General features: G+C 39.4%; 1 protein-coding gene across 1 annotated transcript; it reads right to left on the minus strand.

The window, feature by feature from the left end:
• Positions 1-1,723: 1,723 nt before the first annotated feature.
• LOC307138425 (uncharacterized protein) lies at positions 1,724-26,186 on the minus strand. Its single transcript, XM_079836717.1, has 3 exons — positions 26,119-26,186; positions 20,861-21,219; positions 1,724-4,707 (listed from the first exon to the last, which is right to left on the minus strand). The coding sequence occupies exons 2-3, from the start codon at positions 21,168-21,170 to the stop codon at positions 3,572-3,574; spliced, it is 1,446 nt and encodes a 481-aa protein (XP_079692843.1). The 5' UTR covers positions 21,171-21,219; positions 26,119-26,186; the 3' UTR covers positions 1,724-3,571.
• Between the last annotated feature and the right edge of the window lie 574 nt (positions 26,187-26,760).

Genomic DNA, 26,760 nt, shown 5'->3' on the forward strand with positions numbered 1-26,760 from the left:
AGCATCAAGTATGTGTGTGAATACACACACTATAACGCGAGTGTTGTAAGTGTTGATAACCGTTCTGCTTTTGGTGTTATGTTGCGCGCGATATACACATTTCCAGATTGCAGAGCTCGATGAAATTCTAATAAGATAAGTAAGTAAGTAAATGTTATTTATAGAGCACATTTAAATTCAGCTTACACTGACCAAAGTGCAGGGGTGGTAAAAGTACTCAAAAGTTATACTCAAGTAAAAGTATATATACCTAAATAAAAAATTACTCCAGTAAAAGTAGAAAGTCCTCCATTCAAAAATCACTTGAGTAAAAGTACAAAAGTATCCGATTTAAAATGTACTCAAGTAGAAAGTAAATATTCAAATTGACTGTAAATATCAATAATCAAAGAGAACAGTTGTTTTGGGAGTGATATGCAATGCTTTAATTGAACAAATGATAATGAAGCACCTTAACGCAGTATAGGGGTTGAACAAGCAATAGACATGTTCCATAATTAGCTGCATCAAACAAGATAAGCAACTAAGGAACATTCTATATGATTAATAGATTAAATAATCATTACATTGTTAATAGTTAAATGTGTCATTTTTTATTAATTCTCTAATAACATTCTATTAACTAATAGTGTAAATTCATGTTAATTACCACAATATTAATTTACACTATTAGTTAATATAACATGTTATTAGAGAATTAATACATGACACATTTAATTAATATCAATTCATATATCACTTAATCTATTAATCATATAGAATGTTCATTAGTTGCTTATGCAGTGATCATTATTAAATGATTTAGTCATACATTAACTCATGATCTGAGCATTAGTTAAGCATGAATTAATGCATATTAGTGTGTTACAGACACCGTTAGCTATCAATATGCGTTAGCTAACTTGACTAACGTTAACTAGCTGTTTACAAGCCATGTTTGACATTTCAATATGAAATCACTTGGCTAACAATAGTAACAACATTAACCTCAGCTCACCTCAATATGTTTCTTCAGATTTGAGGGTGAATTCTTGAAAGCTGATATTGCATTCACCCGTGGCAGGCAAAGAAGACATTTCAGCCGATATGAATCTCCCTTGACTTCAATGAATTCAAACATATCCTTGAGATATGGCCATGGATGATCTCTGTCGGGAATCTCTGGATCATTGCTGGCAGCGAGAGCTGCCCCTTTACCTGTGGTTTCTGCGGCCATCTTCGCAATGGTTAACTGACTCGATTGTGCGCGTATGCTGGCAAAGAGCTCGCGGGAGTCACGGCGCCTCCGCGTTCTTTTTATTCAAACGAAAACCACGTTTTTCATTGGTTTGGGAAGCAAGTGTAATAAATACTTGAGGCGGGCATAGGGAAATGTATCGGAGTAAAGAGTAAACTTTTTCTTTAATATTGTAGTGGAGTAAAAGTGAAAGTAAATGCAAAAAAAATATACTCAAGTAAAGTACAGATCCCAGAAAAAAATACTTAAGTAAAGTAACGAAGTATTTTTACTTCGTTACTTACCACCTCTGCCAAAGTGCTGTAAAAAAACAATCATAAAATACAATAAAAATAATAATAAAAATAACAATCAAAAACAGAATAAGAAAAACAAGAAAACGGTTACTAAAACATAAATTAATAACCAGGAAATGCTTAAACGTAGAGATGTGTCTTAAGTCTAGTTTTAAAAACAGAAAAAGAAGGAGCACTCTTAATGTCGGGTGGCAATTGATTCCATAACCGTGTTTATTCAGAACTCTCAGATACAAAAAAAATAAACTCACGCTCTCAACAACTTGGTACAATATAACTTTTTTAGCAATCTTTGTTCTCCTGCTCTCTCTCTCTGGCAGGCTCACAGATGCAGACCTCTCTAAACCACGCCCCCGCCTAAGATCTAATACTCATTTCAGATGCAAAGATGTCAGCCAATCACAACAGTTTACTGAAGTCTCACAGCAGACATGCCCCTTCAAACAGGGCCTTCAGCCACAGGGCAAATATTAGGATAGAAAAAAATGCCTTTTATTTCTAAATTATGACATTTTATTATGTAAAAATCATACTACCAATATAAGTACACCTCAGGACACATTCTAAAATAAAGAAAAACATTAATTAAAGATAAATTTACTAAAGAATAGTTTGCAGTTTCATCAGCAGAAGCCAGCTTCAAGTCTCACAAGGAATTCGTAGGCAGCGCTCCCTCTCTACCCGCCTATCGTACATACAATTTCGCAACAGTTGCACTGTTTTCAAAGTCTAGCAACGTCATTACTGCCAGGTGGATGATTTTGATTGGCTCAGAGAAAATGAACATTCATGGTAAATTTCCACACTATAGCCGCGTTTCCACTGCAGGAACTTTCCCCAGGAACTAGGAACTTTGGGGTGGTACTCTGTGTGTTTTGGCCACAGGAACCGGGGTCTAAATGAAGTTCCGGGTAAATATTTCACCCTCCGAACAGTTTTTCAAAGTTCAGGAACTTTCGGGGTTGGGACTTGGGCGCGGAACATGCTGATTGGTTGAGCTCACGCAGCATTTTATTTCAACCGGCATTTTTAAGTCTTTTGCGAGGTTGGTTCTGCGTTCAGAATATCAGTCTTGCTCTTTCAGTCCGATGGCGCGCATTCGTCTCAGCAATCTCACGATCAATGATAACATACATTGCCTTATTTTAAATCTAGCTTTACTAGCTTTCAGAATACACTTTAGTATCAGTGCTTGTCTCTTTTCCGCTGTTTAGTTAATTACCTCTTTAGTAAACCAATACAAAAGCAGCGCTGCTTGCATCTCCTCCATACTTGTTATTGTTGCAGACAGTATCGCAAAAAAAATTATTGCTGTCCATCGCTGACTGGGAGGAACAGTCGTGCGCAGTCCCACGTCTCTGGACTAGTTAGCCTAATCTTCATGGTACTTTAGACCGCAGTGGAAACGCAAACAGTAGCAGGTCTGGGGGGAAAAAAGTTCCTGTAAAAAAAAGTTCCTGGTACAGATTGTTCCGGGTAATTTCGGTGGAAACAGGGCCATTGTCAGTTAACCCCACTACTGCCAGGTTGATGATTTTGATTGGCTCAGAGAAAATTAACATTCATGGTAAATTTCCACACATTGTCAATAATCAGATTCACATGTACATATATCACTTGTTGACGCTTTCAGCCCGGAATTAAGCACGTCGTGACCTTCCAGGTCTGGAGCAGGTTCCAGCTTGCCCAGAACAACAAGTAAACCCATCTCTTAGGATGCCCGTAATCCACCTCCAATTCTGATCTGTAACATGGAATACTGTGCACTTGCACAGATACACAGTTTCTCCAAGGTTGGAGTAGGTGAGCTCTGGTACTGACAAGAAAAAGTTTCCCAAAACATACAGATTGCATGTGCTTTCTCTCAGTGAGAAGTACAGACAATAGTACAGGCAATATTCATACAATTCTTTAGGGTTTTAGTAAAAGGAAATTTAAAATGAAATAACAAAAATGAAATGAAAGACCCAACCATATTTCATCTCTGGAAGCCGGGCTAAGTGAGCAAGCACTGTAGCTGCACTCCCGTCGTGAATTCTCATGTGGACTTTGAGATCTCCTTTATTTCTCCCTTATTTCTCATGTGCCTGTCAAGGTTTCCTTTATGTGTGAAACTCTTTCCACACTGAGGGCAAGTGTAAGGCTTCTCTCCAGTGTGAATTCTCATGTGGACTTTAATATGTCCTTTATCTCTGAAACTCTTTCCACACTGTTGGCAGGTGTAAGGCTTCTCTCCAGTGTGAATTCTCATGTGGACTTTAATATGTCCTTTATCTCTGAAACTCTTTCCACAAGTTTGGCAGTTGAAAGGTTTCTCTCCAGTGTGAATTCTCATGTGAATTTTAATGCTTTCTTTTCGAGTTGAACTCTTTCCACACTGTTGGCAGGTGAAAGAGCTCTCTCCAGTGTGAATTCTCATGTGGATGTTAAGTTCTCCTTTATGTCTGAAACTCGTTCCACACTGTTGGCAGGTGTAAGGCTTCTCTCCAGTATGGATTCTCATGTGAGTGTTAAGGTTTGCTTTTCGGCTGAAATGCTTTTCACACTGTTGGCAGGTGTAAGGCTTTTCTCCAACGTGAACTCTCATGTGACTGTCAAGATCTCCTTTATTTCTGAAACTCTTTGCACACTGTATGCAGGTGTAAGGCTTCTCTCCAGAGTGAACTCTCATGTGCCTGTTAAGGGTTCCTTTATCAGTAAAACTCTTTCCACACTGTTGGCAGCTGTAAGGTTTCTCTCCAGTGTGAACTCTCGTGTGACAGTCAAGGTTTCCTTTACATCTGAAACTCTTTGCACACTGTTGGCAGGTGTAAGGCTTCTCTCCAGTGTGAACTCTCATGTGCCTGTTAAAGGTTCCTTTATCAGTAAAACTCTTTCCACACTGTTGGCAGGTGTAAGGCTTTTCTCCAGTGTGAATTCTCATATGGACTTTAAGCTCTGTTTTATTTCTGAAACTCTTTCCACACTGTTGGCAGGTGTAAGGCTTCTCTCCAGTGTGAACTCTCATGTGGACTTTAAGGTCTCTTTTATTTCTGCAACTCTTTCCACACTGTTGGCAGGTGAAATAAGTCTTTTTAGCCTGTGTCGATCTTTCTCCAGTCATGAAATCATAATGGTCTCTCTCTTCTTCCCTTTCATCAAGTTCATGACTTGCCTTTTTCAATGCCATGAGGTCTAGGGCAAAAAACATACATAAAACAATTTAGACATTTAAGCATCAATAGCAGGGTATAGGGTAATATGATATATAACCTATCCTATCCTAGGGACCAGGGATGGGCAGCTTTGGTCTTGAAGGGCCACTGTCTTGCAGAGTTAAGCATGTTCTCCCATCTGTCTGCCAATGAAGTCCACTCTGAAATGCCAACTGTCCTGTATTAGCTCCGACGTCCTGTATATTGGGCCTAAATGTCCTGTAAGTGACTTTCCTTGACCCATTTATTGAGTGATACGCTGATCTAACCACTGACCAAGGCGCCGTTTACTCAAGTTTGTTATTTTTAATTTAGACACTTGCACAAAATAGAGCAATGCCATTGTGATGCTCATGCGCTTGTGGGTTCATTTAGGGTGCTCTCACACTTGGTTCGATTGCCTGGACCGAACCCGAGTTCGATTGCTCCCCCTGCCCCCGCTGGACTGTGTTCATATTATATTATTTGGTTCCGAACCGGGGTGCGTTTGCTTCATCAAAGCAGCAGCTGTTTACCCGGTTGCTTAGTAACGACAGCGAGCGTGAAGGCGGCAAAATGCATAGCGTTGCTCACCTCACTTTTATATTTTTGTTTTTTAACCATTGGTTTTGTTTCTAAAGCTTCAGTACGTAATGGCACTTGTGTCCATTTGCCGCAAATGTACTGCAATGCTCTAAAGAATGCTGAAGACGAGCAGAAATGAGGTTTACAGCTCTCTGCTTGCAGTATGTCAGTCACGCTCGTCAGGAAAATGAGTGAAACACACACAAACACACATTTTTATCAAACCATACGTCATTAATAGCGGTTCACTTCCGCGATTTAGTACGATTGCGTTCACATCAGCAGCGAACCGTACCGGAGTTCACATGAACCGTAGACCACCCTTTTTAAGCGGACTCTGGTACGGTTAGTGGGTGCGCACCCGAGTTCGGAAGACCGCGTTCACATCATCCAAACGTACCGAACTCTGACGTCAATCGAACCCGGGTGCGCACCAAAACTGCTAGTGTGAAAGCACCCTCAAAGTCCTAAAGATGCGTCATTAACGTAATTTCCATCACGCAGTTAGGTGATCCTAGAAATCGGGTGTTTATCACAATCACCGTACCTGTAACCCTGATAGGAAGACATCACCATTCTGCTTCTCTGTTTGTGAGGCCATTTTAAGCCGTATTCTGTGATCGTTTCTGAATAACACAATTTTTACATAAAAGGGTCTAAAATGAAATGAGAATTAAAAAGAAAAATCTTGTTATTGTTGCTCTGTACACATACTATACACTGTGAATTCTGTAGTTTATGTAAAAAAAAATTCATAGCTTGAATATGCTTAGGTGTGTATAAATATATTATATAATATAGAAGTATATGGACTCCTTATATTTGGTGTCATTGGTGTCCAATGATCCTTGAACATTGAACATTTAGTGTTATATCACAGTTTTTATACAACCTAAAAATTTTGAAATTAAACTTATAATGTGCTCTTGTATAATGGCCTTTCAGCATCACGGTCAAACTTCTGCAACTGACACAGAGTGCTGCAGCAAGAGTAGTCTTAACTGAGCCAAAGAGCGTCACACCTCTCCACTGCATCTCCAGAAGCTTGCAGTGAACAACGCCTTATGGTGCCATCCCATAGAGGCACACAATCATTTTCTGTTCCCTGCTGGTGGAATTTTCAAGAAACTTCTGAAGACATATCTTTTCCTGCAACATGTGACCCATTAATATTAACAAGTCACATTTGTAAGTCACTTTGGATAAGAGTATCTGCTAAATGATTAAATGTAAATTTAAAGGGTTAGTTCACCCAAAAATGAAAATTCTGTCATTAATTACTCACCCTCATGTCGTTCGACACCCGTAAGACCTCCGTTCATATTCGGAACACAAATGAAGATATTTTTGTTAAAAGCTGATGGCTGAGAAAGGCTTCAGATAGGCCTCCATTGGCATTCAGTACATTTACACTCCCAAGACCCATAAAAGGCACTTAAAACGTTGTTACAAAGTCCATCTCACCACAGTGACTCTACAATAATCTTACGATGCGACGACAATAGTTTTTGTGCGCAAAAAAAAAAATCAAAATAACACCTTTAGTCAACTTGTTATTGCCTTCCGTGTGTGCCTCCACGACGCATGCGCGAGAATATGACATAGCGCCGGCGTTCGGGAATCCATGAAATGCGCAGTTTAGTCCCATTTTGAGAACTACGCCAAGACCTAAAGCACGATAATGTAGAATCCAACAGCTGAGATACGCGCGTCTTCCTCTGATTGTAAACAAATCGCTTCTGGGTCATCTGTCCGAACGCCGGATCTACGTCATATTCTCGCGCATGCGTCGTGGAGGCAGCAGCTCATTTGCATTTAAAGGAGATCCACAAAATAGCTAATTTTACTCAAACCGAAAAATTGGCATATTCAAAATGGTATATTAAATGATCTATCAGGAATTTGATCACAGACACACTGGGGTCACATGAGACGTATATTAAATCTTGTAAAAAGCAGGTGCCTTTAATATGTAGCAAAACAAAATAGACATGTAATTTTAACATGTTTAACATGGATATTTTTCTAACAAAAACCCATCGTTTCACTTCAGAATGCATTCATTAACCCACAGAGCCGTATGCATTACTTTTATAATGGATGTATTTTGGCTTCAAATTTTGAGCTGCCATTTACTGCCACTATAATGCTTGGATTAGCCAGAACATTTTTAAAGGGGTCATGAATTGAGAAATCAACTTGAGCTTTTGATATATAAAAGGTTGTGGTAATATAAGAATATCCTGTAAGTTTCTGAGCTGAAAACTTCCTTATTAGTCAAAGAAAAGCTTTTGTTGACAGCAGGCTCAGCAAATGCTCAATCTGTGAATGTGCTTCCCTATGACATCAGAGTGCCGTGAAAAGCCACCTTGACTGAAGATGACAAACGCCTGATTCTGTAGCCCTGCCTACCGATTTGTGCATGACATGTAATAGATAAATAACATAGGCCCCGGCTAAACCGGATCAAACTTCCAAACAAAAAAGATCCTGCATAAGATTAATTCGGATTCCAAAATTAGGAATGTGGTTGAACTTTGTTATATTTCATTACGTTTTATTAAGTTTAAATTAAGTTCCAGCTCACGTGGGTAAGACATTGTGCATTTGCTCACGTCATTTAACTGTTGATTTATTTGTAAACAAGACAACGGTCAAGACTGGATTTGCAGACAGAATGAAATTATAAAACAATGCTGTGCCTTTTGGATCTAACAGGAAGGGTGCAACACACTTATGTGAGTAAAACATGTTTTTTTAATGCGTGATAGTGTTGCATTGTTACAGATCGTTTGATATCTACTGATTATGTGTCTAACTAAACATAACTTACATGCTGTCACAAGCTGGAGTATACTTTGTATTTGAGGTGTTGTTTGTTCATTGTCAGCCTAGAACATGTATGGGCAGATGCTCGCAAAGCCTTATGTCCAAAATGTATCACCGGCCTGCCCAATTAGCTATCTTAAATGTTGAAATAACATTCCTTTCTTGATGTGCGTTAAAATGAAGGTGCGTTAATATGAATAGTACAAGTGGGCTTGTATGACAAGCCTGGCTACATGACACTTTCATTGAAGCAGAATTTCGGTGGAGATCGCTAAACTCCAGTGTACGTTTGTTTTCAGATCATCAGCACTTTCTCCGCAATTAGAGCGAGCGCGTGCACAGAGTTGCCAGACTGCACAGATTAAGTAAAACACAGGGAAGAAAATATATCCTTTTAAAATTAAATCTGCAAATGCATCCTATTGTTCGACAGAGATAGTAATGAATATATTTATTGGTTGAACTGCGTATGCTGTCTGTGAACAATTCCACATGGATAGGATCATTAGATTTCCATTCATGCAACTAATCCATTTTTAGTGAGTAAGTCTCACATGTGCAGTGTTGTGCAAGTTACATCCAAACTGTAATACATTATAGATTACTTATTACTGTTATTTAAAAGTAATTATTTGCATTAAATACAACTGCCTCAGAATTGTAATGAGTTACAGTAGAAGGCGATATGATGTGGCATAATGACTGTGGGCTATCCAGATTACTAATATAGCATATAATTGGCAAAGTGAAGGTTCAAGACAATGCAAGAAAGAATGAATTACAAGCGATTCAAATCTGTTAAAAGTAGGGTAGAGGTAAAGTGATTATCTGGCAATATCTGGGTCTATTCATATTAGACACAACAGAACTCTATGTAAACTCTAATTCCATGACAAGATGCACATTTGTTCTTTTCTTATTGTAGTCATTATTTTATTCTCTTTGAATTCATGAGATTCACAACACAATGTAATTGCAAGTACAAAAAGTGCAAGAGATGTTTTTTTTTAATTGCTAGTGCTATTTTGCGACGTTGATAGTTCTTTCGGTTTTAGAAAAGGTAGCATTTGCATTTGACTATTGCGTTCTTCTTGTCCTCATCTCTGACAAACTCAAAGTAATGCGCATACGTCCATCTCGAATGTATTCTTCTTCTGCCTCATTAAACCTTGTTTATTTTCTTTTGGCTCCGCAGTGCGAGACTCCACTGACTGCGTGCACGCCTCGTCCGTTTGGGGAGGTATACTCGACGTGCTCGCCGTTGTGCTATTTTTTTTTATTCAATGATAAATACAGACAGCACGTTACATGTCCCACCAGAGACAGTAAAATACTGGACCACTGTTACACCACAATAAAGAATGCATATCACTCCGTCCCTGGGGCAGCTTTGGGGCTCTCTGATCACTGTGTGGTTCATCTTATACCGACCTACAGGCAGAAACTGAAATCAGCTAAACCTGTAATAAGAACTGTAAAAAGATGGACTAATGAAGCAGAGCGGGACTCACAAGCCTGCTTCGATTGCACTGATTGGACTGTTTTTGAAGCTGCTACCACTGATCTTGATGAGCTCACAGATACTGTAACATCATACATCAGTTTCTGTGAGGATACATGCATTCCTACCAGGACATTCTGATCATTCACTAATGATAAATCATGGTTTACTGGGAAACTCAAACAGCTCCGTCATGCCAAAGATGCTTAGAGAACTGGGGATAAAATCTTGTATAACCAGGCCAGAAACAGACTGACAAAGGAAATCAGAGTTGCTAAAAGAAGCTACTCTGAAGAGCTGAGAAACCAGTTTTCTTCTTACGACCCTGCTTCAGTCTGGACAGGCCTTAGGAACATCACCAACTACAAGTCACCATCCCCCCATTCTGTAGAGAATCAACAACTGGCAGATGAGCTGAATGCTTTCTACTGCAGGTTTGAGAAGCCCAGTCTCACACCTCACACACGCTCTGATCTGCACTTCACACGTTCACCAGCTCCTCCTTCACCCCCTCTCCTCCCCCCTCCTGCCATCCAACCTGAGCTTGGTCTGTGTGGAGGATGTGAGCCGAGTCTTCAAAAAACAGAAGACAAGGAAAGCTTCAGGCCCAGACGGCATCTAATCTGCTTGTTTGAAAACCTGCGCTGACCAACTGGCCCCAGTCTTCACGCAGATCTTCAACAGATCATTGGAGCAGTGTGAAGTTCCTTGCTGCTTCAAACGCTCCACTATCATTCCCGTCTCCAAAAAAACCCAAATCACTGGACTTAATGACTACAGACCTGTCGCTCTCATGTCTGTGGTCATGAAGTCGTTTGAAAGACTGGTTCTGGCCCACCTGAAGGACATCACTGGACCCTTGCTGGATCCTCTTCAATTTGCCTACCGAGCAAACAGGTCTGTGGATGATGCAGTCAGCATGGGACTGTATTATATCCTGCAACATCTCGACAGACCTGGGACTAACACAAGGATCTTATTTGTGGACAGGTTGGCCTTCAATACCATCATGCCAGATCTTCTCTCAGCTAAACTGACCCAGCTTTCCATGCCATCCTCAATCTGTCAGTGGATCTCCAGCTTCCTGACAGACCGGCAGCAGCTCGTGAGACTGGGGAAACTCACATCCAGGACTCTCACTACCAGCACTGGCGCCCCCCAGGGGTGTGTTCTCTCCCCACTGCTCTTCTCCCTGTACACCAATGACTGCACTTCTAAAGACCCCTCTGTGAAGCTCCTGAAATTTGCAGACGACACCACTGTCATCGGCCTCATCCAGGACGGAGAGGAGTCTGCTTACAGACTGGAGGTTGAACAGCTGGCTGTGTGGTGCAGTTATAACAACCTTGAGCTCAACACACTCAAAACGGTGGAGATGATAGTGGACTTCAGGAGGATCAGCCCAACTCTCCCCCCACTCACCATCATGAACAGCACTGTGGCAGCAGTGGAGTCATTCAGGTTCCTGGGCACTGCCATCTCTCAGGACCTGAAGTGGGACAATCACATTGACATTGTGAAAAAGGCCCAGCAGAGACTGTACTTTCTTCGTCAGCTGAGGAAGTTCAACCTCCCACAGGAGCTGCTGATTCAGTTCTACTTGGCTGTCATTGAGTCTGTGTTATGCACTTCCATCACTGTCTGGTTTGGTTCAGCTACCAAATCTGACATCAGGAGACTACAACGCACAATCCGGACTGCGGAGAGGATTATTGGTGCCCCCCTGCCAACCCTTTCAGGACCTGTACTCTTCCAGAGGGAGGAAGAGAGCAGGTAAAATCATCACAGACTCCACTCACCCTGGACACCTCCTATTCAAACTGTTACCGCCAGGACGGCGACTCCGATCACTGGCCACTAGAACATCTAGGCATAGGAACAGTTTCTTCCCACAGGCCATTTCCCTCTTGAACAGTTAGATTAGATTAGATTCAACTTTATTGTCATTACACAAGTACAAGTACAAGGCAACGAAATGCAGTTTAGGTCTAACCAGAAGTGCAATAGCAGCAAGTGTAGGATATACAACGGTTGCATAAGTGCAGGACATGGATATGTACTGAATATATATAAATATAGAGATGGTAATTACTAAAAACAGAATTTACAGGTGAATATGTACAGTGAATAAATATACAGATGGCTATTACTTTAAACAGAATTTAAAGGTGAATATGTACTATGAATATAATATACAGATGGTTATTACTATAAACAGAATTTTAATGATAGAGTTATACAATGATATGTTAGGCTAAATAAGGAATATAGTAGTCGATTAAGGTATTGCAATAAATTTTGGACAGAAGCTATCCGAAAAAGTGTGTAAAACTGCAGTGGAAAGTGATTGCATATTACAGTTAGAAGTAAGGTGCAAAATGCAAATGTAAACAGTAGGTACTGTAAATAACAGTCAGCAGTGCAATGAGCATAATCCAATTAAGGTATGGTAGTGCAAGATACATAAGTAAACGGTTGTTACTGTAACAAACAGTCGGTAGTGAGAGAGGAGAGTTAACAGTTATGAGGGAAATGGATCAGCGGGGGTTTGAGTTCAGCAAAGACACAGCTCTGGGGAAAAAGCTGTTCTTTAATCTGCTGGTCCTGGTCCGGAGGATCCTGAAACGCTTGCCGGAGGGCAGGAGAGAAAACAGTCTGTGGGCTGGGTGAGAGGAGTCCTTGAGGATGCTGCGAGCTCGATGCAGACAGCGTTTCCTCTGAATGTGCTCGATGGCAGGTAGTGGAGTCCCTGTGATGCGCTGGGCAGTTTTCACCACCCGCTGCAGTGCCTTGCGCTCCGCAACAGAGCAGCTCCCATACCATACTGCCACACAGTTGGTCAGGATGTTTTCTATTGCGCAGCGATAGAAGTTCACCAGGATGGCCGAGGAGAGCTGATTCTTCCTCAGTGTCCTCAGGAAGAAGAGGCGCTGGTGAGCCTTCTTGACCAGGCTGGAGGTGTTGGTCGTCCACGACATGTCCGCCGAGATGTGGATCCCCAGGAACTTGAAACTGGAGACTCAACCGCCATTCCATTGATGTGGATGGTGTCGTGTGAGCCTCTTGACTCCTTCCTGAAGTCCACGATGAGCTCCTTCGTTTTGGTGGTGTTGAGGAGCAGGTTATTTTCAGTGCACCATGTGGCCAGGTGCTGGATCTCCTCCCTATAGGCAGTCTCATCGTTGTTGCTGATGAGACCAATCACATAGTGTCGTCCGCAAACTTGACGATAGAATTAGATCCATAAATAGGCTTGCAGTCGGCAGTGAAGAGGGAGTAGAGAAACGGGCTTAGCACACAGCCCTGTGGTACACCAGTGTTAAGAGTGATGGATGTGGAGCAGGTGAGCCCTGATCGAACATTCTGGGGTCTGTCAGTTAGGAAGTCCAAAATCCAGTTACACATTGAAGTGTTGATGCACAGGTCTCCAAGTTTAGCTATTAACTTGGTTGGGATGACAGTGTTGAATGCTGAGCTGAAGTCAACAAACAGCATGCGTGCATAAGTGTTCTTATTGTCCAGATGAGTGAGCAAGGAGTGCAGTGCCATGGAAACTACATCCTCTGTGCTCCTATTGCTGCGGTAGGCAAACTGGTGTGAGTCCAATATGGATGGTAGAGAGTCTTTTAGGTGTTCCAGGACCAGCCGCTCAAAGCACTTCATAACGATGGGTGTGAGTGCTACAGGGCGGTAGTCATTAGGGCACCTCGGGCTCGTGTTTTGGCACTGGCACAACGGAAGTGCGTTTAAAGCATGATGGTACAGCTGCTTGGGCAAGAGACAGGTTGAAAATGTCTGTAAAAACCCCAGTGAGCTGCTCCGCACATGCCCTGAGAACACGACCAGGGATGTTGTCTTGTCCAGTTAACACCCCCACCTCCCGTTTTCAACGCGTTACTGCCAACACTGCACATGTGCACGTCACAAGTAAGTCTCAAGTAAGTACATTTTTGTGAGAATTAGGGATATTGGGTGAGATATGTTCTTTGTATTATTTGAATGTTCTTTCTCCTGCTTGTCCTGTAGAGTGTGAGCAGGTGATTGTTAATATGACAAATAAAGGCTTTTTATATTATTTCAATAATTGAGTGCCTTGGATTCTTGATTTTTTTTTACTCTTTTTTTCCCCAAAAATGAAAATTCTGTTATTAATTACTTACCCTCATGTCGTTCGACACCCGTCAGACCTCCGTTCATCTTCAGAACAGAAATGAAGATATTTTAGTTGAAATCTGATGGCTCTGAAAGGCCTCCATTGGCACAATGGCACTTTACACGCTCAAGACCCTTAAAAGGTACTAAAGACGTCGTTACAAAGTCCATCTCACTACAGTGGTTCTACAATAACTGTATGAATAGGCGAGAATAGTTTTTGTGCGCAAAAAAACCCTAAATAACGACTTACATAGTGATGACGATTTCAAAACAAGGCATCATGAAGCTTTGAAGCGTTATGAATCAGCGAGTCGAATCAGTGGTTTGAATCGCCAAATTTCAGCAGTTTGGCGGTTTGACACGCGATCCGAATCATGATTCGACTCACTGATTCATAACGCTTCGAAGCTTCATGATGCCTTGTTTTGAAATCGTCATCACTATGTAAGTCGTTATTTAGGGTTTTTTTGTGCACAAAAACTATTCTCGCCGATTTATAAAGTTATTTTAGAACCACTGTAGTGAGATGGACTTTGTAATGACGTCTTTAGTACCTTTTAAGGGTCTTGAGAGTGTAACGTGCCATTGTGCCAATGGAGGCCTTTCAGAGCCATCAGATTTCAACTAAAATATCTTCATTTCTGTTCCGAAGATGAACGGAGGTCTTACGGGTGTCGAACAACATGAGGGTAAGTAATTAATGACAGAATTTTCATTTTTGGGTGAACTAACCCTTTAACATGTCCAAACCGGGGCATAACCATCATTTCAAAAGCGAGGGGGACAGAATGTCAAGTGTTATACCACTTTTGTTTTGACGTTTGTCTAATTGATGGTTCTATTTTTAATCTTCAATTTCTTTGCTTAATTGGCTTAATATGTTATTTATGTCAGCTATCTGGGTCTTTTTGACCCCAAATGATGTTTGCTGAAATAATAAAAACAAATCATCTAAATTGGCATGAGAATTGATGTGGTGGTTGATGTGGAATGATACTAGTTGTATATTTTGCATTACTACAGACACTTGTAAATATTGTGTTCAACTGTTTACACAATTACTGTGTAAAACACATGTAGTAGTACATGTCTATATTAAAAGGCATATTTTCTGTTGCAAATACTTAACGGGCGGTGGTAGCTTTAACAGTTGGATTTAGCCATATTGCAAATGTGAATAAAGCATTTTAAATCGCTGGGGAAAACCACTGTTGGTACTAGGGGAATGTCTTTGCTGCGCCTGCGCAGTGGCGTCCTTTTCCAACCAAAGCTTGGCCAGCCGTCAGAAATGAGCCCTGCGTCGGTGAGTGAATTTAATTAAACGTGTAAAATAGTAAATATTTCTCCCCTAACATGTGAATGATTTGTGTTAATATTCCAGGAAACATAATTTGTTTGTTTTAACCTCTGTTAGGCCGTTTCCATGTTCCGTAGCCGAATGTTTAGTATGTTTTAGTGTGTTGTGGTTAAGCATCAATAGGCCAGCGAGCTCTCACGTTTTGCAATGGTGTTTAGGAATTAATTGTTTTTAATAATAAATTAAGGTGCCATGCATATAAGGTTAATAAGCATGGCACCTTGAGTTTGAACTCATAATAGTCCTTCTACCAAATCCTATGCGGTAGGTTAAATCACGTTTGTGCCACCTGGCTTTTTAAAATTGTATTGATCATGGGATGAATACATTTAACATTTCGATTTTCTCATTGTATTAAATTATGACTCATCGTTATATTATGATTATGATAAATTATGATATCACGGCATTATAATATGGTGTTATTATTATATTGTTTATCCCGCGGCTGTCTTCATAGACATGCCAGCCTTGGCAATATATTTTTAACAAAGCTGCTGAGCACTTTAAACAAAGGTTGGTTCATAATTTGTTAATATTAATATTTCATTGTTTCTGTTTTATGCACTGCAGGTGGACATTGAATTTTCCAAGATGACAGGTGGGAAAGAAGACGTGTTTAACAAACAGAGCATGTATACCTGTCCAAAGTGCTTGCAAAATATTGTTGTCAAATGTCAAACTGTGTGTGTGTGTGTGTGTGTGTGTGTGTGGGGTGATTATTTCTTATTTGAAGTTCATTAATAGATTGTTCTATTTGACAGTAGTTTTACAGTACCTAACAGATATGAGTTGTATAATATTTGATATATGTTGTCATTTAAAGTGTTTTGTATGATTAATGTTCTGAAATGCTTATCATGTTAAAACCAGAAAAAATTCTAAATGAACAGTATGTGAACTATATTTAATACTTCAGTGTGATTTCATGATAAGTGTACATATTTTATTCTGATCCCGCTTTTTCAATAATCTTTTATATTAAAAAAAAAAAATTTTAAACACACAATTGTGTTAGATGTATACAAAAAATACACATTAATGTGTTTTGTAACAAGTGTGTATTTTCACAACATATTCTGTGTTGTATTTAACACAACATCTGTTGTCCCGGAGCATACTCAGAGTGAAAAGGTCTTTTACCACTTTTAACTCATCGTGATCTCTTTGTATGAAAATGATGGATACAGTGTGGTGTGGGTGTGAGCAGGAGCGTGCCATGACCCGTGAGCAGTGATGGAAATAACGGCGTTATAGATAAACCGCGTTACTAACGGAATAATTTTTTTCAGTAACGAGTAATCAAACGAATTACTGTTTCTCCCGTTACAACGCCGTTAGCGTTACTGAGAAAAAAATGCGCCGTTACTATAATTGAGCTCACTGAAGCGGTTTTCATCCGAACAGGCTCTCTGTCAGTCGGACCTGCAACGTGTATGTGTGTGCGTGTGCGCGCGCCAGCCATGTGTGTTTTGGTACACATCATAACTGATGATGATTGGTGGGTGGGAGACAAGGTTGAGGTGGAGTTCACACCTATTTTTTTTACGGTCTATGGTTCACACACACACACACACACACACACACACACACACACACACATCTATGACGCACACACATATGCACAGTCAGCGATGGTCCAACGACTTCAAAGGTAGCTTTCGCAAACTGGAAGTATAAGCGCTACTTTTCCCTTGTGGAGGTGAAAGGTAATCAGTGGTGGTAAGTAATGAAGTAAAAATACTTTGTTACTTTGCTTAAGTATTTTTTTCGGGGATCTGTACTTTACTTGAGTATTTTTTGTTTGCATCTACTTTCACTCTTACTCCACTACAATATTAAAGACAAAGTTTACTTTTTACTCCAATACATTTCCCCATGCCCGCTCCAAGTATTTATTACACTTGCTTTCCAAACCAACAAAAAACGTGGGTGCAGGAGAGAATCAAGCTAGTAAGCTGGTCTCCCTGCATGCTGTCAATCGGTCATGGATGATCCGGTCGGGGATAGACTTGGGAAAGCTGACTAGGTTTGCCACACTAACGTTAGCTCAGTGTTTCCCAATTTTTTTTCTTTCACTATTTACTATGAAAACATTGGTAACACTTTACAATAAGGGGTGCACTAATATGCATTAATTCATGCTTAACTAATGCACAGATGATCATAAGTTAATGTGTGACTCATGAAGAACTAAATAATTTATTAATGATCACTGCATCAGCAACTAAAGAACATTATATATGATTAATAGATTAAGTAATACATGAATTTCTATTAATTAAATATGACAATGTATTAATTTTCTAATAACATAACAGATTATATTATCACAATGGGTCAAAGCCATGCATTTCAACTTTCAGTTCTGCTTTAATTAATCACTAGATAACGATTTGCAAAGGTTTCATTATGTCATGACTTTACTTGTTGAGGCACATGACTATTAACTAATTGTTAAGTAATATGTCATTGTGGTTATGGCTTTCGAATTAATTTTAAATGAGTTAATAGTATCTTGCACATCTTCTGTTTGATGCAGCTAATGTTATGGAGCATGTCTATTTTAAGTTCAACCCCTATACTGTGTTAAGGTACTTCATTGTCTCTTATGATTGCAAATCTAACAAATTCTTAATTGCAGTATCTAATCTTATAATTTGTTCAATTAAAGCATTGCATATCACTCCCAAAACAATTGATCTGCTTAGGTATTGATATTTACAGTTAATTTGAATATTTACTTTTTACTTTCGGTACTTGAGTACGTTTTAAATTGGATACTTTTGTACTTTTACTCAAGTGATGTTTGAATGGAGGACTTTCTACTTTCACTGGAGTCATTTTTTATTTAGGTATATATACTTTTAATCGAGTATAACTTTTGAGTACTTTTACCACCCCTGAGAATGTTTATGTAACGTGCAACTTATGCCCAGGAAGAAAGAGTCTCTCCACGTTGGTGGCAAGTAATTCTAATCTAATGAAGCCTCACATCATCACATGCCGCCACAAAATTAGTGGCTAAAAACCCAGGTGATAACGTGAGCTCCACTACCAAAGGAGGAGTATAGTACTGATAATATTTACACAATATTTACACTATAGTAGGATAATATTTACAGTAATGTATTGAATTTGATAGGTGTCTCTCACATTGTCCCACAGCAACATTACAATAGTGTACATTAATGTACAATGTTTTATAATAGTAATTTATTCTATTTAGTGTCCAATTCATTCATTTAACATATCTAATATTGGGGGCATCCAAGTTATTTGACATATTTGAACATTTGAAAAGAAAAAAAGAAGTAACTAGTAACTATAACTATTTACTTTTTTAAAGTAACGTGCCCAACACTGCCCGTGAGCGACTGATTACCATGGAAACTTGAAATTCACATAATCCTTGTACCCCAACTCAATTACACTTGGTGTAGCGCCTTTCATGTTCAGTCACGACTGTCAATGCTCTTACGTTAGCTCTCTGCTTGCCTGGTGTCACGTGATCCCTAAGGTAGCGATGCGTTCAAAAACAGATATTTATTAAGCAAAAAGACAAGTTATTTTGAGGAATTTAACTCAAGTCTCAAGTCAAAGTCAATTCTAATATTTTATTGATATCAAGCAAGTCTCAAGTCCTAACTTAAGCCATGTGACTCAAGTCCCCCACCTCTGGTATGTAGCATTTCTTTACCAGACATACCATTTTTGACATATTTTGACATACAGTGGGGAGAACAAGTATTTAATACACTGCCAATTTTGCAGGTTTGCCCACTTACAGTAATTTTTAGCATAGGTACTCTTCAACTGTGAGTGACGGAATCTGAAACAAAAATCCAGAAAATCACATTGTATGATTTTTAAGTAATTAATTTGCATTTTATTGCATGACATAAGTATTTGATACATCAGAAAAGCAGAACTTAATATTTGGTACAGAAACCTTTGTTTGCAATTACAGAGATCATACGTTTCCTGTAGTTCTTGAGCAGGTTTGCACACACTGCAGCAGGGATTTTGGCCCACTCCTCCATACACACCTTCTCCAGATCCTTCAGGTTTCGGGGCTGTCGCTGGGCAATACAGACTTTCAGCTCCCTCCAAAAATGTTCTATTGTGTTCAGGTCTGGAGACTGGCTAGGCCACTCCAGGACCTTGAGATGCTTCTTACGGAGCCACTCTTTAGTTGCCCTGGCTGTGTGTTTCGGGTCGTTGTCATGCTGGAAGACCCAGCCACAACCCATCTTCAATGCTCTTACTAAGGGAAGGAAGTTGTTGGCCAAGATCTTGCGATACATGGCCCCATCCATCCTCCCCTCAATACGGTGCAGTCGTCCTGTCCCCTTTGCAGAAAAGCATCCCCAAAGAATGATGTTTCCACCTCCATGCTTCACGGCTGGGATGGTGTTCTTGGGGTTGTACTCGTCCTTCTTCTTCCTCCAAACACAGCAAGTGGAGTTTAGACCAAAAAGCTCTATTTTTGTCTCCTCAGACCACATGACCTTCTCCCATTCCTCCTCTGGATCATCCAGATGGTCATTGGCAAACTTCAGACGGGCCTGGACATGTGCTGGTTTAAGCAGGGGGACCTTGCGTGCGCTGCAGGATTTTAATCCATGACGGCGTAGTGTGTTACTAATGGTTTTCTTTGAGACTGTGGTCCCAGCTCTCTTCAGGTCATTGACCAGGTCCTGCTGTGTAGTTCTGGGCTGATCCCTCATCTTCCTCATGATCATTGATGCCCCACGAGGTGAGATCTTGCATGGTGCCCCAGACCGAGGGTGCACCATCTTAACTTCTTCCATTTTCTAATAATTGCGCCAACAGTTGTTGCCTTCTCACCAAGCTGCTTGCCTATTGTCCTGTAGCCCATCCCAATCTTGTGCAGGTCTACAATTTTATCCCTGATGTCCTTACACAGCTCTCTGGTCTTGGCCATTGTGGAGAGGTTGGAGTCTGTTTGATTGTGTGTGTGGACAGGTGTCTTTTATACAGGTAACCAGTTCAAACAGTTAATACAGTAATGCTGTTAATACAGGTAATGAGTGGAGAACAGGAGGGCTTCTTAAAGAAAAACTAACAGGTCTGTGAGAGCCGGAATTTTTACTGGTTGGTAGGTGATCAAATACTTATGTCATGCAATAAAATGCAAATTTAAATTAACATTTAAAAATCATACAATGTGATTTTCTGGATTTTTTTTTTAGATTCCGTCACTCACAGTTGAAGTGTACCTATGATAATTACAGACCTCTACATGCTTTGTAAGTGGGCAAACCTGCGAAATTGGCAGTGTATCAAATACTTGTTCTCCCCACTGTAAATAAGCTACCATTGTACACACAGTATGAAATTAACACCCGCCATCTCGCTGTTATTTGAGGGTATTGCGCAGTGGCTGAATTATTCAGCTTTTAAGAATAAGTCGAAGATATGCAGATTTTCCGGATATGGGTGGAACTAATGCACAAACGCCAATGTCATTGGCTAGCACTCTATTCTATTACCGTTTCTGTTTTCATTTCAGCAAATCAGTTTGAGCGAAAGCAGACAACTGCGATCTGCGAGCGTGTAGACTTGACGAATGCCAAGTTTACTTCAACCAGCAGGATTGAGGACATTCACAAGACATTCTTCACAAATATCCTTCATTTCTATAGAGCTGGAGATTTTAATAATTATCAAATGACTGAGTTCAGCTTTGAGAATGAAACCAACCTGTTTGTTCCTCAGTTTCTTCATCTTTCACTCTCAATGTTTCTTCAATCTTCACGTCTTCACTCTCTTCTTTCTCTGTTTGTTCCTCAGTTTCTTCATGTTTGACTCTCAATGTTTCTTCAATCTTCACGTCTTCACTCTCCTCTTTCTCTGTTTGTTCCTCAGTTTCTTCATGTTTCACTCTCAATGTTTCTTCAATCTTCACGTCTTCACTCTCCTCTTTCTCTGTTTGTTCCTCAGTTTCTTCATGTTTCAAACTGAATACATTTTCAATCTTCAGGTCTTCACTCTCCTTTTTAATAAACAGCATTTTTATAGTAGTGTCACGTGGATCTCAGTCACTTCTCCAGGGGTTTTTCCTGTTTAAGATGAGAATAATTAACAGAAAGAAAAAGAGTGAGTCTCAATCAGCTCTAGTTCAGTATCAGCAGTCTCAGTAAACCTCAAAACTAGCACTACAAACTAATAATCAACACAAATTATACAGACACTATATACATACAGGGCTCTAGAGAGCAACCAAAATTTGTAAGGGTGCAACTAAAAATGTTCCCAGGTCGCACCTCTGCCCCTAATATCCTCTCATCCGCTGCCTCTCCACAAACGAAGCTGTAGCTTTTGTTCTCCTTTGACAGAACTCTTACTTATGGTTAGATCATATCGTGGTCTTAATCAATCAGAGACAAAGATGGGGCAGGTCTTTGCCTCTGATTGGCTGTGGTCCAGATATTCCTGTACACCTAAACTGCTCCGTGCTGTGTGAAATGAAATTGCGCCCGAGCAGCAGAGAATCAGTTACAGCAATCAGCATCAGCACGACGAACAATGAAAAGAAACAGACCCATAGAGAGTTTTCATAAAGAAAAGTAGGCCTGTTCCCCCCAACACTCTCCTTGGTCAATGCTCCAACAACAGCCCAGACATGGAGATACTTCAGCCACCAGGGATGGGTACCGAAATCCGGTATTAAATTATAAAAGACCGCAGTATCGATAAGCTCTGACGCTATCGGTTCTGGAGAAATGAAGAAAATACACTTAATATTTAGTATTGATATATAGACGTTATCTTGCAAATTCTATATCTGCCAGCTGTTTCTATATGAGATAATATTTAACAATCTTTCCGTGATGCATTTTTGCTTTTCGCAATTCGAAAGAGAGAGAGAGAGAGAGAGAGATCTACAGCGAGCACAACACAACAATCCCAGTTTAATGAGTGACGATGGACAAGAGAACTAAACAAAAGTTTACACTTTACAGCTGTGATTTACAGATGAGATATTAGGTAAAACTATTATAAACTAGCCGTGTTCTGTCGAGTGCAACTTCCTTCCCTTCACAGCAGCGAGCTGTCATTTCACCCAGTGCTTGAAGTGGAAAAAATAAAGCACTGATTTCGCCCTAAACTTAACGTCAGAATCAGTGATTGCTGTAAAAGCCAGTGTCTACTGTTGCTAAAATGCAGGATATATTTGGTGATACAAAGAGCTATTAAATGCACAATAATCCACGGAAGAGACGCTGTTTCCAACTTCAAGGCGGCTTGTGTGTGTGTGTGTGTGTGTGTGTGTGTGTGTGTGTGTGCTGTGAAACGGACCAACTTGCACATCATACATTAGACTTTGTGTGCGCATCTAAACAATTAAATACACAACAAATAGAATATGGATTGTAGAGAGTAGTCACTTAAACACAATTTATGTCTTAAATGGGCGTAAATAGTTTGGAGAAATGGGAGAATATGATATTATTAGAGCTGCATTCGGTCTTAAAGGGGCAGCGTCTAATAAATCTGCTGACGATCGGGCCATTAATGTGAATCAAACAACAAAAGGCAAAAGAGAAAATATGCACAGCTCTATCAATTCTACAATGAAAACTATGGAGCGTTATTTTACATTTCATTACTTTATTAGATTTCTTTGTAGGCCATGTTACTTAATGTTAGTAGACCTTCCTTAAATTAAAGTACTGTTGTTTATTTTGTTAATTTGTGTCTTTGTTTTATTGTGTATTTATTTAACATTTGTTTGCACTTGTTCTTGTTCTTATATTGTATCTTATGCATATAAAACAAAAAAATGCCTGCACACTGCTCCATTTACCAATATATGTTTTATATTTGTTTTGTTCAAAGATTGATATTTTAGATATTTTACTTTTCAGATTATAAAGCACTGTTAATTATGTTCTTAATTAGTTTTTTTTATTAAAGGGGTGGTTGCATGCGATTTCACCTTTTTAACTTTAGTTAGTGTGTAATGTTGCGGTTAAACATAGTGAGGTCAAAATTCCGGCCGGGTCATAGATATATACATAGATGCCACATTAGTGCCTGCGTGGATCGCTCGAATGAGGATCTATACATATCTATGACCCGGCCGGAATTTTGACCTCACTGACAGGAAGTGATGGCAGTCTGGAGAGCTGAAGCGTCCGTCTGATATGAGGTGAAATTAATTGCATAAATACCATTGGGTTTCTCTCAGAAACCGATGGTTTCGTGTCTTAAGACATCAATGTGTCATCACGAGCCGCAGGGTTTAATTTGAAGTTGTCTGTCCATGTTTTTTTTTACTCTTATAGAATTAGAGTCTTCAAGACTCTTACTCGCATCATACACACCTCACCCCATCCCTGCCCCCCATCCAACCGTCTGCCTCCCCTTTCCTCCTTCCTATCTCCCTTACTATTCCCAACAAAAAATACCATCACGTGACCACGTGTACTGTGTGTACTATGTATGTAATGTTTGCATGTATGCTTAGCAATCTGCATTTCTTTATTTCTGGAGAGCGTGTGGCGGCGCTTTAAATAGCTGCGGCTCGGAGGCTTGCTCCAAACTTCATTTCGTTGCATTGTACTTGTACATGTGTAATGACAATAAACTTGAATCTCATCTCATCTCATTAGACCCCATTGAAAAGCATTATATGAGTGACACACAGCAACGGTTGGAGTTAAAAATCTTCATTTGTGTTCTAGTGAAGAAACGAAGACACCTACATATTGGATGCCTTAGGGGTAAGCAGATAAACATAACATTTTCGTTTTTGGGTGAACTATCCCTTTAACATAAACACGGCCCCGCGAACACGCAACAAAGTGGGCGAGGCCTCGTCGCAGTCATTACGAAAGAGAGAGAGAGCTGTTGCAGAACTGCAAACTACATTTGGCCATCTAACCAATCCAGGGGTCAACATAAAAAAAAATTCCCAGATCAGAGTTTTGCTGGCCCCTTCTATATTTTTATTGGCCCTGAAAGAAATATAAGGAAAACTTTTCCATTAAGCTGAATGTATTGTATACATTAGGATTAATCAATGACCAATCTAAGACCATTGCGTTTTTCGGAGGGATGGGCTTCACAGAAGCAGGAAGCAAACGAGCCGTTCAAAGGACAGTGGAGACAGCGGTGTGGAATAAAGGTCAAATATAAGAAAAATACGGCGTTTAAAAAAAAAAAAAGGAGTTTTAAGACATGTTATACTGTGCCCCATAAACACAACCAAGCCTAAAAAAAACCCGGAACCACCCCTTTAAGAAAAATATAAAAAAGAACCGATAAGAATACCGTTAAAGTACCGGATCGATAAGCAGTATCGTTTAGAGTAGTAATACCGTTAAAACCTTAACGATACCCATCCCTAGTCTCCTTAGGCCCTGGTCTAGAAACCTGCTCTCCTGTGGGACGACCACAGGACCTGCACTCCCGCGGATCACAATCAACTGAGATGATAGCTTTTTAGGAATTACGAAGGGAGCACACTTTGCGCGCATTCTGCCACGCCAAACCATGCACGTTTTTGCTTTTACGTTAAATTACTTGAAACTGTGTCAGAAAAAATCTATTTATACTTTTATGCAGGCGGGAGTGGGACAAAACATGAAGCGAGAAGGTATATGTAAATGTTTTAATTTGGCAGCTCAGTGAAGTAATATTTATATATATATATATACACATATATATATATATATATATATATATATATATATACATATATATATATATATATATATGAATACATACACATACACACACACACAGTCACACCCGAAATTATTCATACCCTTGGTAAATATGACCAAAGAAGGCTGTGAAAATAAATCTGCGTTGTTAATCATTTTGATCTTTTGTTTTAAAAATGTATAAAATTCTAACCTTTCATTGGACAATAAACATTTTAAATGGGGGGAAAATCTTATTATGAAATGAATGTTTTTCTCTAATACACATCTTTCACAATGAATCACATCGCATTTTTGCCAAGATAACAGCTCTGAGTCTTCTCCTATAATGGCTGATGAGTATGGAGAACACATGAGAAGAGATCAGAGCCCATTCCTCCATTCATAATCTCTTCAGATCCTTCAGATTCACACATCATGTTGGTGCTTCTTCTCTTCAGTTCACCCCACTCATCTTCTCAGGGCTCTACGCTTACATTTTTTGTTTCTTTTTTTTTTTTTATTAGGAGCACAGTCAGAAAGTAGGAGCACTTTCTGATCAATAACACGCATCCCAATTATAACTTTCCCATTACAGGACGATCTTTGGCTCTTTAAATTAATGTCCAGGGGCATTTTTACCATTATAAGAGCAATGTTTCCTAATCTTATTAAATGTATGCATCATATTTTGTCAATTTCTTCAATTAAAATAGAAAAGTTGTTTTTAAAATGTTCATTTAAACAATAAATTCAGTTAGAGCAATAAGACACAACCAGACTTTTACCAATCTAATTAAATCAGCATCAAAAGATCAATCTTTGCACTGCAGAAGTGGCACAGCAGCTCTATATGAAGTGGCATTAGACACAATTACAGCTAATGGGTAAATAATGTTGTATGAATGTTTTAAATATAAGTTTTTGAATTTAGAAAAAGGCTATGTACAAGTTAAACTTAGTTAAAAGATTGATATTTTAAATAAAAAGTCCATGCAAAGTATAAATATGAAAATAAAGCAGCCAGTAGGTGGCGTCAAGTCTATATGTGCGAGTCATTCATTCAATCGTTCAAACGCACTGGACTTTTGTACAAGATCTGCATCACATGTGCAATCAAGCCAATACTCGGAGCAATAGCGTAACTTTAGGCGCTCTGGCGCTAAACAAAACTGCATGCGTCTGTTACTTTACTCACACAACGTTGATAAGTGTTAGATAAAGCATTGAATAATAAACCATTCGATCTGCGTCGCCTGTACAACTTTGAAGACGATTTCTATAGTTTTAAACGCTTAAAACACAAACCTTTCTTCAGCAGAATCACTACAGATGCAGGAGCGCGGCGCAGCCTTATGACGTCACATTACCGCACCAAAATAAAAGTCCCCTTCACACGCGACAGTCTACAATCACAGACGTGCACACATACAAATAATACAAGAGGTGACAGAAATTCAGAGTTTAATGTATTAGTGAAATACATACTTAAATACATGTTGTTCAAGGATGAGCTGAAAATATTAGGAAACTAGTAAAGACTGTTAGACTTGGTCTAAAGGTTAAAACTGTATCGTTTAGGAGAATACCTTTTATATAATATACATTATATGTTAATTTATTTATATGTGTGTGTATTAGCACTGAAATGCATAAAAATGTTATGAATTTTCCTGGGGGGTTTTTTCTCTCTTTAAAAATACATTTAAAGTAAATTTGAGTCTAAAAATTCCTGAAAATAGGCATACAGTGTCAAACTAGAGTAAAGTTTGTAAACACACTTTGAAGTTAGCTTGATAAAGCTAGACCTGAACGTTTGAAAAAGTTAATTTAAAGCTTAAAGGTTTGAAGTCTACAGTTTTTCACAATCACTATGACAATTCTTTCAATACTTTTTACAAATTTCCTAAACTCTTAACGCACCAACAGAACACAATTGGCAAACTGTTA

Source organism: Gobio gobio (genome assembly GCF_949357685.1).
Source record: "Gobio gobio genome assembly, chromosome: 1".
Classification (NCBI taxonomy): domain Eukaryota; kingdom Metazoa; phylum Chordata; class Actinopteri; order Cypriniformes; family Gobionidae; genus Gobio; species Gobio gobio.

Excerpts from the sequence above, each read along its gene's own strand:
- LOC307138425 (XM_079836717.1), bottom strand. The coding sequence starts at position 21,170 with ATGCTGTTTATTAAAAAGGAGAGTGAAGACCTGAAGATTGAAAATGTA. Across the intron at positions 4,708-20,860 it reads AGAAACTGAGGAACAAACAG|ACCTCATGGCATTGAAAAAG; the intron begins GTTGGTTTCATT and ends TTTTTGCCCTAG.